The 14,595-nt window shown below is 45.4% G+C and overlaps 1 protein-coding gene across 1 annotated transcript in view; it reads right to left on the bottom strand.

Moving 5' to 3' along the window:
* DNAH6 (dynein axonemal heavy chain 6) overlaps positions 1–14,595 on the bottom strand; it is a 207,005-nt gene that overhangs the window by 150,573 nt on the left and 41,837 nt on the right. The window contains exons 17-22 of the mRNA XM_045021828.1: positions 14,379–14,507; positions 12,380–12,493; positions 8,312–8,455; positions 7,711–7,923; positions 4,687–4,779; positions 3,842–3,961 (exon numbers count right to left, since the gene is read on the bottom strand). Coding sequence (XP_044877763.1) covers positions 3,842–3,961; positions 4,687–4,779; positions 7,711–7,923; positions 8,312–8,455; positions 12,380–12,493; positions 14,379–14,507 — 813 coding nt within the window. The remainder of the gene's footprint in view (positions 1–3,841; positions 3,962–4,686; positions 4,780–7,710; positions 7,924–8,311; positions 8,456–12,379; positions 12,494–14,378; positions 14,508–14,595) is intronic.

Genomic DNA, 14,595 nt, shown 5'->3' with positions numbered 1-14,595 from the left:
AAGTGGGGGGACAATGGTATGGTAGCCCAGGAAGGCTGGGGTAAGAACGGAATGAACAGGTGTTGTTGTTGCAGGAGCACCCCCTGTGAATAGCATACAGCTCATAATTTATGCAGGATCGGACACAGAGCAGCTGTGCTCTCTGGTTCTATGATACAGTGGTTCTCTAGTACACTTACCCATAATCTAGGCAGGACTGATTCTATTTTTAGGTACCAAAAAGGAGGGATTGACTCAGGGAGTCATTCCCAATTTTGGCTTTTGCGCCCCTGGCTAAAAGCAGCCAGGGGCACTTATGACAGCAGCAAATGGTACAAAAGGACTGGTAGCCATGATCATCTTACTTCCAATTTATGGAAGGGTTTGGATGGTGCAATATGGCTCTGCTGTCATGCAAAAGCAAAAGCATGCTGCTGTGTAGCGCTGCTGGCCCGTCTCTGTCAGCGGCATCTAGTACACATACGGTGACATACACAAAAGGCAAAACAGTGTCCATGGTTGCCACGCTATGGCGTATGCCAGGGCAATTCTGGGAAAACGGGCTTGAAATGATTGTCTGCCGTTGCTTTCCCGGAGGAAGGAATGACTGGCGACATTTACCCAGAATCCACCGCGAAAATGATTTCTGCCCCAGCAGGCACAGGGGTCTCAACCCAGAATTCACAGAGACAGCCTAGACTCAGTTAATTGTTTGCAAAAATGTATCTTTGCAAGGAATTCACTCCCTGTTTCCCATCTCACAGCTTCCACTGTCTCCAGACCTGCCACAGCATCCCCCTCGCAGAGGCTGGCAAAGATTAGGCGGCGAAAGAAAAAGACAAGGGACAAGATGTTCGAGGAACGTATGGGCTGCTACCTAGCAGAGGCGGACCAGCAGAGCCAGTGGAGGGAGACCGTCTCTCTGTGCCAGCGCTCACACAGCGAACAGGAGGAGAGGTGGCGTGAGGAAGACAAGCAGGCGACTGAAACAATGCTTGGACTAGTGAGGGAGCAAACGGACACGCTCAGGCGCCTTGTGGATGTTCTGCAGGACCGCAGGAGGACAGAGACACCCTGCAGTGTATCTGCAACCGCCCTCCCCCGCCACAAAGTCCCATATCCCCCTCACCGAAAATAATCAGGAGGAGGGGCGGCCGGGGACGTGAATACTGTCACTGCACCACAGCACAGTGCTCAAGTACCCAAAAGCTATCATACCCTACATTTGCCGAAGCCCTTCACTTCCAGACTCACAGTAGTCCCAATCCCAGTCCCATCCCCTAACTGTCTACTTAATTAATAAAAATGCTTTGCTGTTAATTACTGTTTCCGTTATGTTTTTTCAAAGAAGACTGTGTTTGAATGGGGGGCGTGGAGAAGGGGGTGGTTAATTGCATAGGACAGTCACCTTTCCCAGGGTACAGACACGGGGGCAGGATCAGCAGCAGTCAGTAGGCACCCTGGTCGGTTTTTGGAAGTGGTTTCCAGGATCTGTGTGGGCAGGGGAGATGTGACTTTGCAGTGGGGGAGGGCGGTTACAGATCTTATACAGCGGTCCTTGTCCTGGACCGCTGAGTCACGCAGCTGAGGAATCTGTATCCGTCCTCCTCCACCACAAGGTCACATATCCGCCCGCACACAGAATTCCATAAAGAGGGATGGCAGGCTCCGTTGAAAGAAGCATTCCGGCACTGCGGACCGCTCTAGGAGCAGGAGCCTGTCATTCCTTGAGTTTAGAGGCGGTCTTTACATCACCGCACACCCTACCCAGCACAGCCTGCGTCCCAGTTTCAACCCTTTCACGAAAAGTCATGAATAAAGAAACCTTTGTTAAGTAATAATGGGACATGTATTTTATTTTTACACGTGTGCTGGAAGTGGGGGTAACGGGGTGAACGGGGTATGTAACCGAAGAGGAGAGTCAACAGTCAGTGGGTAAAGAAACAGGGGCAGGTTCAGCTTCTCTGTAAAGAAACTTAACAGTCACAGGTCACGCTGCTCGCTGCTCACTGGTATTTGAAGAGTTCCTTGTCGCTGTCCCAGGCGCCTGTATAGGGCTTCATGAGCAAGTGCATTAGCGGGCATGCTGGGTCCCCGAGGATGACTACAGGCATTGGCACATCCACAACAGTTATTTCGTGGTCCGGGAAGAAACTACCTTCCTGCAGGCGTCTGAGCAGCCCACAGTTCCTGAAAACACACGCATCATGAACCTTGCCCGGCCACCCGACGTTGATGTTTGTAAAACGTCCCCTATGGTCCCCCAGTGCTTGCAGAACCATTGAAAAGTAGCCCAATTTCTCAGCAGCTGACTGTGGAAGACGTGGACAATAAAGTGCGAGGAGGAGAAAACGGCGATGATCGCAGCGGGCTCCGTGCTTGCAGTGCTGTGGCGTCCGCGCTGTCACTGACCAGAAAAGTGCACGAACAGATTGCCCGCAGGCGCTTTCCCGGAGGGAGGGAGGGAGGTTGTGATTGACGGTTCAATGACGACACTTACCCAAAACCACCCTCGACACATTTTTTCCCCCAGCAGGCATTGGGGGCTCTACCCAGCATTCCAATGGGCAGCGGGGAGTGCGGGAACTGTGGGATAGCTTCCCACAGTGCACCGCTTCCAAAGTCGACGCTGGCCCCGTGAATGTGGACTCAGAAATTCGAATTAGTGTATTTAGTATGGATACACAAATTCGACTTCATAAGGTCAAATCCACAAATTCGAACTAAGTTGATTCGAAATAGTCTTGTAGTGTAGACAAGGCCTCAGGCTCTGTTCATTGTTACCCTACAGCCTCTTTGCACCAGCTAGGCTGGCACAAAGGGGACATAGGATAGGCACAATCCCCCTTCCAGGTGATACTGGCCCCTGGGGATATATCTGCTCTGCAATTAGACCCTGTGGCTGGCCCATGCAAGCTGACTTGGGATCGCTGAGCTCGGGCTAAGGGGCTGTTGAACTGCTGTGTAGACATTCAGGCTCAGGCTGCAGCCCGAGCTCTGGGACCCTGCTACCTCGCCTGTACACGAGCATGCTTAGGACCTCTTGTTTTCTCCTGTTGCAAAAAGCTCCCCCAGCTCTCACCAGTGCTGTGTGAGCCCCTCCCAGTGCCACATCTGCAGAGGATGAGAGCTGGCCAGTGTTGCTTCTTTTTCTAATATTAACGTTTTACTGTTGCTAATTTTAAAATCACACATTCACACTTTCCTTTAGTTTTAATATTTTGAATAAATTTCCCAATCATTCATACTACGGGCATTTCAATTTAGGTCCACATGCTTCAAGTATTATTTAGGCCAACGGGGCCTTGTATATTGATCCTCAATTGATCATCTGCAGTATTTCAATGCAAAACCCTTCCTCTACCCATGACATTAGCCCTCCCCACTCCAGCAGCAAGGCACCAGCTACCCCACTTTGCAAGGGCTTGGACTTTGCCTCCCATAGGCTGCTGGACCCACCCACCACCCACACCAAGACCTGGAGAGATCTGATACCATCACTACTGAATGTTTTTACTATGCACCCTAGCTTCTCTCTGCTTGCAGCCAACACACACTTCCAGTCTGAAGAAGCCATTCACTTGTCAGTTAGATAGCATTCCCAGCGTGAAAGTTAAACAAATATAAATTCGTTATTTGAACTGTGGAAATCACTGACACACTCTGAATTATGGTTTTCCCAACAAATATAAGATCAATGAGGACTCTGTGACATCACCTTGTAAAATTAGGTTAAAAAAAATCTCCTTTCACCAATTTCAACATATTCAGTATTTTAAAATAAACTAGAACTCCACCACTTTGTCCTTTATTTGAGACTCAAGCTAAGTCCTAAGAAGCTGTTTTGTTGTTTGCTACTCACCAATGTTTGACTAAATAAGGAGAGCTGCTTTTGCCATTCATCAACACGTGCTTTCAGAGGGCCCACGTATCGTGAGGAGGCTATAGTTGATACATTTATAGTGCTGTCATCAAGAAGAACCTTAAATAAGAAGTACACAGTCTGTCAGTTACTGTCTGGGGACCTGATTCTCCACTAGCAATGATCAAAATAAAATGGATGAAGGTATGTTATTTCAATACAAATGGTTTGTTGCCTCAAGTTTTAGTTGAATCAAACTTTGGCTGAATTAAGTGTTTGCTGTAATTTAATAACATATTTTCTAAATCACAGAAATTAGGCCCTGATCCTGCAAATGGCTCTGCACAGATTATAGAATCATAGAATATCAGGGTTGGAAGGGACCTCAAGAGGTCATCTAGTCCAACTCCCAACAGACCCAAGCGCCTGCAAAAAGGGTACACCAGGAGAGGGGTTCTAGATAGGTTTTACACAGTCATCCAGCTGATATTAGTTCTTCTAGTTCTAATGTTTGATATTAACCAAAGAATCTATAATTCATTAAGATAATTATATATGTAATAGATACTGCAATTGATAACTTTGGAGAACTGAATGTTTATGAAAAATTACAAACTCTCCTGAGAAAAGATTTTGTTATTAAACGGATAAGCAAAAAGAATGTGTATGTATATTTTGTTTATACATTGTTTAAAATAATATCAAATGTTCCATCAACATAGACCATTACCAGGTCATTGCCAGAATTTTATAACTGTAACCTGCCCCTGCTAGTTTCATCTGAATTTTTGCTAGTTTCACTTGAACTTTTCTCAGCTGTCTATTAAGTACAAGCAGTGACTTACCTGAATGTCATCTGTACCACCAAGGATAAAAACATCTTTAGAATCACGATGAGGAAGAACAATGAATTCAGTTGTTTTCCAAGAATCCTCCACCTGGTTGAGAAAATTATAAACCTTGTAAATCTACTTAAGGTTTTACAAAGTAAATACAGTGTAGACAGTCTAATTCCAACTAATGAAAAAACTGCCCTTTCACCTAAAAAAACCCCAACGAGGAGTCCGGTGGCACCTTAAAGACTAACCAATTTATTTGGGCATAAGCTTTCATGGGTTAAAAAAACCCACTTCTTCAGATGCCTGGGGCTAAACAGACACTGTCAAATGATTGTTCTCTCTTCTCAGAAGAAAAAGGGAAAAAATCTCTACTGACTTTGTCCTTTTCCATTTAACAAGCATCAACCTTTTTCTTATTTTGCTTAAAACTATTATAAACCAAGCATGGTTTTTGTCTGTTTACAATAATGCCAACTTGCATAGAGACTTTTCAAGCTACAACATGACTTCAGCTCATACTTGCTGGTATGTGCCACTGTAGAGGCTGCCGAAAAGGCACAGAACGTTCTGTGGGCCCAACATTCTCTGTCAAGGAGAGTTCTGTGGGCACTGCACCTGCAGCATCAGTCTCTGCCTTTGTAAGCCCCCTTGAACATGCTCCTGGAAGGGCAGAGGTCTATTATGACAGAAACTGTATTTCTGCTTTATATTTCGCTCAAATATAAAAATTCTACTTACCATTAATGTGGTACTTATATACTATGTATATACTTATATAAGTACTTATATACTTATATATTGAGAGACACATTTTTTCTTAGTCGTCCATAAAAAGGTCAAGGTTTTCAGCACATCCCTCAGGGAACTGATGGGCAAGGTCCCCTGGGAGAATAACATGACGGGGAAAGGAGTCGAGGAAAGCTGGCTGTATTTCAAAGAAACCTTATTGAGGTTGCAGGAACAAACCATCCCGATGTGTAGGAAGAAAAGTAAATATGGCAGGCGACCAGCTTGGCTTAACAGTGAAATCCTTGCTCGTCTTAAACACAAAAGAACAGCTTACAAGAAGTGGAAGATTGGACAAATAACCAGGGAGGAGTATAAAAGTATTGTTCAGGCATGCAGGTGTGAAATCAGGAAGGCCAAATCACACTTGGAGTTGCAGCTAGCCGGAGATGTTAGGAGTAACAAGAAGGGTTTCTTTAGGTATGTTAGCAACAGGAAGAAAGTCAAGGAAAGTGTGGGCCCCTTGCTGGATGAGGGAGGGAACCTAGTGACAGAGGATGTGGAGAAAGCTAGTGTACTCAATGCTTTTTTTGCCTCTGTCTTCACAGACAAGGTCAGCTCCCAGGCAGCTGCACTCTGCAGCACAGTATGGGGAGGAGGTGACCAGCTCTCTGTGGAGAAAGAAGTAGTTCGGGGCTATTTAGGAAAGCTGGACGAGCACAAGTCCATGGGGCCGGATGCGCTGCATCCGAGGGTGCTAAAGGAGATGGCCGATGAGATTGCAGAGCCATTGGCCATTATCTTTGAAAAATCATGGCGATCGGGGGAGGTCCCGGATGACTGGAAAAAAGCTAATGTAGTGCCCATCTTTAAAAAAGGGAAGAAGGAAGATCCAGGGAACTACAGGCCAGTCAGTCTCACCTCAGTCCCTGGAAAAAACATGGAACAGGTCCTCAAGGAATCAATCCTGAACCACTTAAAGGAGGGGAAAGTGATCAGGAACAGTCAGCATGGATTCACCAAGGGCAAGTCATGCCTGACTAACCTAATTGCCTTCTATGACGAGATAACCGGCTCTGTGGATGAGGGGAAAGCAGTGGATGTGCTATTTCTGGACTTTAGCAAAGCTTTTGATACAGTCTCCCACAGTATTCTTGCCAGCAAGTTAAAGAAGTATGGGCTGGATGAATGGACGGTAAGGTGGATAGAAAACTGGCTAGATGGTCGGGCTCAACGGGTAGTGATCAATGGTTCCATGTCTAGTTGGCAGCCGGTATCAAGTGGAGTGCCCCAAGGGTCGGTGCTGGGGCCGGTTTTATTCAATATCTTCATTAACGATCTGGAGGATGGTGTGGACTGCACCCTTAGCAAGTTTGCAGATGACACTAAACTGGGAGGAGTGGTTGATACGCTGGAGGGTAGGGATAGGATACAGAGGGACCTAGACACATTAGAGGATTGGGCCAAAAGAAATATGATGAGGTTCAACAAGGACAAGTGCAGAGTCCTGCACTTAGGACGGAAGAATCCCATGCACTGTTACAGACTAGGGACCGAATGGCTGGGCAGCAGTTCTGCAGAAAAGGACCTAGGGGTTACGGTGGACGAAAAGCGGAATATGAGTCAACAGTGTGCCCTTGTTGCCAAGAAGGCTAATGGCATTTTGGGTTGTATAAGTAGGGGCATTTCCAGCAGATTGAGGGATGTGATCATTCCCCTCTACTCAGCACTGGTGAGGCCTCATTTGGAGTACTGTGTCCAGTTTTGGGCCCCACACTACAAGAAGGATGTGGATAAATTGGAGAGAGTCCAGCGGAGGGCAACAAAAATGATTAGGGGGCTGGAGCACATGACTTATGAGGAGAGGCTGAGGGAACTGGGATTGTTTAGCCTGCAGAAGAGAAGAATGAGGGGGGATTTGATAGCTGCTTTCAACTACCTGAAAGGGGGTTCCAAAGAGGATGGATCTAGACTGTTCTCAGTGGTAGAAGATGACAGAACAAGGAGTAATGGTCTCAAGTTGCAGAGGGGGAGGTTTAGGCTGGATATTAGGAAAAACGTTGTCACTAGTAGGGTGGTGAAGAACTGGAATGGGTTACCTAGGGAGGTAGTGGAATCTCCTTCCTTAGAGGTTTTTAAGGTCAGGCTTGACAAAGCCCTGGCTGGGATGATTTAGTTGGGTTTGGTCCTGCTTTGAGCAGGGGGTTGGACTAGATGACCTCCTGAGGTCCCTTCCAACCCTGAGATTCTATGATTCTATGACATCGTCAAAAACAAAGACAAACGTTTGTTTGTAAAAGTTACCTTTTTGAGAATGGTCTCTAAGGAAGCTTCTCCAGAAGCTTGTCCAGAAACATCCTGAATTTCTTGAGAAAACTCAAAAGCACTGAGCTCAACCAGTCGAGCCAAAGATAACGGGTATTCCACATCCACCAGTGGTGCATTAACTATTTGCTCCAAAACTGCCCAGTGCCTGGGCTTCAAACAGGGGTTTCTTAGGTCTGTGATAACTGGAAGCTGGAAAGGTAAAACGAACAATATATTTATTTTTCATTCATGTATTTTACAACCTCATACTTCTCTCAAAGCACCATCTTTTAAACAGAGCTTGTAAGTAGAACTTGTAAAAAACTTTTGATCAACATTTTTATTTAATTATTTTTAGAAACAAATTATCATTTTCCCCAGTTTCTTTATGTTTGAAATTTTTGGCAAAAACCAAAATTGTTTGGTTTTCAAAAACTGAAGTTTTCATTTTTTTTCCCACTCCTTTTCCATTTTGCCTCTGGACTGGTTATATAAAATGAGGGAATCTTTGACGTTTATTGAAAAATAAATAGTATATTTTAACTTCATGTTTTTCTAAAAAGCTTTTTGGAAAGTGAATTTCAAGTTGCTATTTTACCTTTTCTCTCATCTTCTCCACATTCCCCTTGAGCCGGGGCACTATATTATTGGGTGGCAAACCTTTTTCCAACTGATTCACAAATTTGGCATACTTGGAAACCTGAGAATTCAGGTTTTCTGGATCCAAGCTATCAAATCTACACTGGGGAAACCAAACATAGAAAATATATTAATTAATGGTCACACTCACTTTGAATCGTACCTTACTCCACAAAGAAATCACTGCATTCAATACCACTACTCATACAGTAAGGTACTACTCAACGTAAGTAAGGATAGCAAAATCTGACACATGGTGCGTACAACAGTTACAGTATATGGCCAGATCCTGCAATCCCTGGGCACTCCAAGGCTTCAGAAGGCAGTATATTCTAAAGCAAAGCACTATTATATACACATCATCCATTAAACACAGGTAAAAGAAAGGTACTACACAGGGCCGCCCAGAGGATTCCGGGGCCCCGGGGTCTTCGGCGGCGGGGGGCCCTTCCGTTCCGGGACCCGCCGCCGAAGTGCCCCGAAGACCCGCGGCGGGGGCACCCCGCTGCCGAATTACCGCCGAAGCGGGACCTGCCGCCGAAGTGCAGCCCGGTCTTCGGCGGTAATTCGGCGGAGGGGGGGGCCCCCGCCGCGGGTCTTCGGGGCACTTCGGCGGCGGGTCCCGGAATGGAAGGGCCCCCCGCCACCGAATTACCGCCAAAGACCGAGCTGAACTTCGGCGGCGGGTCCCGCTCCGTCTTCGGCGGTAATTCGCCAGCGGGGGGTCCGTCCGCCCCGGAGCGGAAGGACCCCCCGCCGGCGAAGACCGGGAGCGAAGAAGCTCCTGCGCCCGGCCCCGCAAGAGTTTTCCGGGCCCCCTGGAGCGAGTGAGGGACCCCGCTCCAGGGGCCCCGAAAAACTCTCGTGGGGGCCCCTGTGGGGCTCGGGGCCTGGGGCAAATTGCCCCTCTTGCCCCCCCCCCCTCTGGGCGGCCCTGGTACTACAATAGAACACTAATGATAGGGAGAGACAGTGAATTTCGCTAATTAAAAAGAAAAGGCTATACTGTGGTTTGATAATAGGCAAAGCTGGCACTTTTGATACCTGCAGTCTTCCACTGTCACAATTAGGGTGACCATATGTCCCAATTTTGTAGGGACAGTTGCGAATTTTGAGGCTTTTTCTTATATAGGTACCTATTACCCCCCACCTCCTGTCCTGATTTTTCACACTTGCTGTCTGGTCACCCTAGTCACAATATATGGAATGACCACAGTCTTTCTTAAACAACCGCACAACCACAAAGTACAAACACAAACAGGTTTCCACACAACTCAAGTCCCAGCATTGTCTGTCTTGTTTTCACCAGGGACCAAGCCTTGTCTAAATCTCTATACAGCACACATGGACATCTAGGAGATCATTAATATACAGCAAGTAAATACACCATGACACCAACTACCACACCATGACAAGAGGTAGGGTGAGATGGACCATATACCTTTCAGATGCGGAATCCCTCTATGCTCTGGTGGAAGAAGGCTCCCACTTAGGGTGTATGGCAGCCTGACATACAATAGGAAACACACCTCAATATTTTATAGGAGGGCACAAATGGAGCCAAATTTGATTTAAACAAGCAGGAAAGACTAAAAGTAGTGGGGGAGGAAGAAATTACCAAACACTAGTATTGAGAAATATGAGACACCTCGCACAGCACAAAAATCAACCTTTCTTCTCCATTCATTTAGCTTTCACTGACAGAATCTGATAGCTGCATATATTACTATACACCTTGAGGAAACACTCATAAAAATCAGCGCAAAGCAGATAAAATGTTGATTTTTCTGACTAATGCAGCTGCAGCAGCAGTGATAGGGAGCCCCTCTTCCAGTCAGCAGTGAAACAGGAACTGAGAGCTAGAGGCACTAAGGGCTAGTCCATCTCCTCAACAGGGAGAGAACATCCCATCTGTTGGAGGGGAGGTGCTGGCCGCCCTAAACCTCTGAACTGGCAGTTCCTACCAGTACAGCACTGGGAACCCACACACAAGAATGGGGCATTACTATAATGACTGAGGCTTTATATGTTGTCTCATAATAATATCATTTATTGATTTATATGTACTGCAGGAGCACCTAGAGCCATTGTGCAGGACCCCAGTGTGCTAGGCTCTGTACATCAGCTAATGAAAAGATGGCCCTGGCCATAACAACTTCCAATCTATGGATACTATTATAGACACAATCGGTGGTTAGAAGACAGAAAGTATCAGTGAGATGTTTAAATTAATGGCAGGTAAATATAAAACAAAAACTTCTTCACAGATCATGCAGTCATTCTGTGGAATTACTACTGCAGGCGGTCAGAACGTCCAAAACTAGAGCTGGATGTGAAGAGGAGGTGAAAGAATTTTACAACCCAGAAGAAGATTAGCTGTTTTGTTGGCCAAGTCATGAGTAATCAAAACTCATGCTTTGGGGTGTCAGCTGACCACTGCAAGGTCCAACTCATTACTTCTGGGGGCATTCTGCACCAAAAAATTAAAAATACAGTGTACTATATTTTAAAATTCTGCGAAGTTCTGCAAATTGTATTTGTCAAATAAATGTGGAGGCTCCGGCATGGCAGTGGGGAGCACAGGCCACTGGCTGCACAGAGGAGGGAGACCACCCTGCAGCTCCCGCCCGGGACGCGGACTCAGCGGAGAGGACTGGGCCTGCCCCTCCTTGCCAGGTGTACCAGGTGTGGGCAGGCAGGCTCAGCAAGGCAGGATCCAAGTGTGGAGGGGCTTAGCATGGGGAGATCCAGGTGTGGGTTGAGAGGGTTCTGTGTGGAGCAATCTAGGTGCGGGCAGCTCAGTGGGGGACCCGGGTGCAGGGGGGATCTGGATGTACATGGGCTTGTTGGAGGATTCTGGGTGCAGCGGTAATGGGACTCTGCAGGGGGAGATCAGGTGAAGGTGGTTGGGGCACAGCGTGAGGGGTGTGGCTGTGGGGGGATCAGTGGAGGGGGCAGTTGCTGGAGGAGTGGGGCTCAGTGGGGTGGAGATCCAGGTGCAGGTGGTTCATTGGAGTGGTCCATGTGCAGGGGGCGTCAGGCTCATTGGGGGGGTTCTGGGTGCAGGGGCCTGAGGCTTGGTGGGAGGGTCTGGGTATGAGGGGTATAGTGGCCCGGTGGTTGGTTGGGTGGGGGAGCAGCTCCCTGTACAGGGATCCCTCCCCCTGCTGCTGAGGAGTGATGGGTGCAGGAAATGTGTGGGGGGGAGGGCGGTTGCAACGCTTCCTACAGCTGGGGGAGAAATCTGGGGGGGGTGTCTGACATGGCCCCGGATGCCATGCAGGCGAAGAGGAAATCCCATCCTCCCCAGCCCAGCCGGGACTAGCAGCTGAGCCCGGTGCAGGGTAAGAGACACCAGCCAGTTCTTCCTCAGTCCCACCTCCTGCCCCACAATCATTTACCTCTCTGCTGGCTGCCCTGGACACCTGAAACATACTGCTGGGGAGGGTCACATAAGAAAGTCATTTTTCTGTGGGGAAGCAAAGAAATCTGCGGGGGACATAAATTCTGCGCAAGTGCAATGGCAAAGAATTCCCCTGGGAGTAACTCGTATATTTTGAAGAGAAGCCTGAAGAAAGCCAAATGAAGGAAAGTGAAACTTTATCTAAGGGCAGACTATTTTTATCCTTTTTTGTTTTGTTTTTCTTTTTCCACTTTAGTAGCCTTAGTAACTGCAGAAATCCATAGTGACACAGAAATCCAAATGTTTATTCTAAATGGTTAGAATAAAACTTACTTATCTACAAAATTCCTGCCATGTTATTCAAGCTTTACAATTTGCTTCACAATACTCACAAGATAATATATAGAGCAATTCAAGAAGCATAACCCCTGCAATAACTTACAAAAATATTAGCTGCACAGTAATCTTTTAAAGCTCTGTGATGCAAAAATCTATAATGCTATTTTGGAAAAACAAAAGAAACAGTATTTTTTCTACATATTATAAACTAGAATTTTATATTATAAACTGCATTATACATCATTTTTATACTTGGTCATTTAGGAATCAGAGCATTTAATTTACCTCCATCCATTCCGTTTGGAGTATTTCCCATTCAGAACAAGAATCCCAAAGCAGCTGTTTGAGTTTCAGTTCTGCACTAACTTCCTCCAAAGCATCAAATTTTGAAATTTCCACCTTAAAAGAGAAATTTAAAAGTCATTTTTAAAACTTATTATAAAACAATTTAATGTATATTTTTAAAAATACCCACTTCATGTTTGCCAAATTCTACAGTTAACACTGGAGAGCGAGTGAGGATATCAATTTATCATATTGTTTTAGGAGTAAATAATCTGTTCTAAACCACATTTCTTCTTAAATACTTTTGTGCAAAAAATATGATATTATTGTGAACTCCATTGAGTGGTCTTGACTCCTTTTATCTACAGCAGTCAGTAAATATTGCAGTCTATTGAATAATTTTTAGTCAGTTCTGTGAAAAACTTCCAAGGCACATACATTAAAATAGCTCTCTCCACCTGTGCTGAATATTCAACACTAAACAAAGATATGCTTTAAGCAGCTGGAAAAGCTGTTTGATTTCCACAGTATACCCAGCCCTGAGAAGGATCAGTGACATTCCCTTTAACTATAGGTAGAAGAGCTCTCTCACTATAACAGATTGCAATAATTCTATTTATCACCCATAACCAAAGCAAATTTATGATAACTCAACTGCCCAAGTTTTCAGATGGTATTGTGGCCACCTAAATATTATTAGGATCCACGTGCTACCCAAAGATGGCATTAGGTTAGTAACCAGCAAATGGACATCTTCCAAAAAAGTCTACTTACCCCCTAAATCTACTGATACATATGTATCCACTTAAAGCACGTTTTCAACCCCATGGAAATTATAGCCTCCTCCAATATAGTTCTCAGGAGTTATGACATACAGTTGTGTAACCCACAGTGCTTTCAACTACTAGAAGTGGAACCTTTGAAAGAAGTCTCAGCTGTTGTACTGTCAGATATTGTACCAACCGAAGTTACAAGCTCTAGTGGCCATTCCAGCAATGTAGGTAACCTCTGAGTGGCAAGTAAGTTGTAAAGTGAGTGCTTATAAAGATTACAAACTACCAGTCATCAGCAGTCCTCATCAGCATTACATTTATAGCCACACAAATATCCAGGCTTGGTGGCAAAGCTCTCATCTAACGCTTGTGAGGCCCTCATACAACAGATGGCTCATAGGTATTACAAATGAAGTCGGTGTTTGTCACTTTTGTTTCTTTAATGTAGCTCTTACAAGGGTTACGCTCCAGAAGAACTCTGGTTTCCAAGCCTATAAGGAATCCCAAAGCCCAACAGATTCACAGAGTCTAAAGAGGAAAAAGACCTATTAAAAGACATAGCCCAACTCCCTTCCAATGGAGGATTGCTCCCTACTGCACATTTCTTGTGCATTTTTTCCTAGCTGAACAGGCCAATGGGAGAGTCCAGGTGGCTGCCATAGGCTGTTCCATGGTATTATCTGAAAATTCTAATCAATCAAGGTACTTCCTCAGTGGATTAGCTCCTTCAATGCAGACACACCAAAGAAGGTACAGTGTGTGGACATGTGGACTCCCTCATGACCCTGTTTGATTAGGAAACAATATACCAGTAAACATTCAATAGGACAGGGGCCTTGCTGGGCCTTATCGGAAGTGAGCCACAAACAATCCCCAGACTTCTAGCTGGGTCTTTGTTAGTCCCTTGAACTCCCACCCCCCCTACACACGTAGCTGATGGAGATTGTAATTTTCATAAAGTCTCTTTAAAATGCTTACAAAGATTACAGAATCCATTGGTTTAATTAGGACATCACACAAACAATTTTTCAAAGGAGCCTCAATCCAGCCTTTGCTTGTGCATTAATAGGTTTGGGCAAGAAATACCTATTTCCAAAAAGACATTAGCCACGGCATTGGCTTTACAAAGTTCTGCTAGTCAGAAACATTTGTTTGTTTAACACTGCAAAAAATACAGCTCAATGCAGGCTTCATAAAAGTCCAGCAAAGAGTTGGGAAAAAATTACCTTAAAATTCTTCTGGTAGGATTTATACTGGAATGCCCGTTTCTGTAGCTCATCTAGAATGGTTTGCAAGTCTGTAAGAGTCTGTTTTACTTTGGCTTGGTCAGCTGCAATATCCAAAATCTGTGGGTCCTGTTTAGCAAAAACAACTTTTTGTTAGTTTGTTAAATTTAGCTTTTAGTCCAGGTTGAGATAAACATCCTATATTCCAGGCTAACAG

The sequence above is a fragment of the Mauremys mutica genome, chromosome 6 (assembly GCF_020497125.1).
Source record: "Mauremys mutica isolate MM-2020 ecotype Southern chromosome 6, ASM2049712v1, whole genome shotgun sequence".
Taxonomy (NCBI): Eukaryota; Metazoa; Chordata; order Testudines; family Geoemydidae; genus Mauremys; species Mauremys mutica.
Note: the sequence above shows the minus strand (reverse complement) of the source record. Positions and strands in the feature narration are given on the sequence as shown.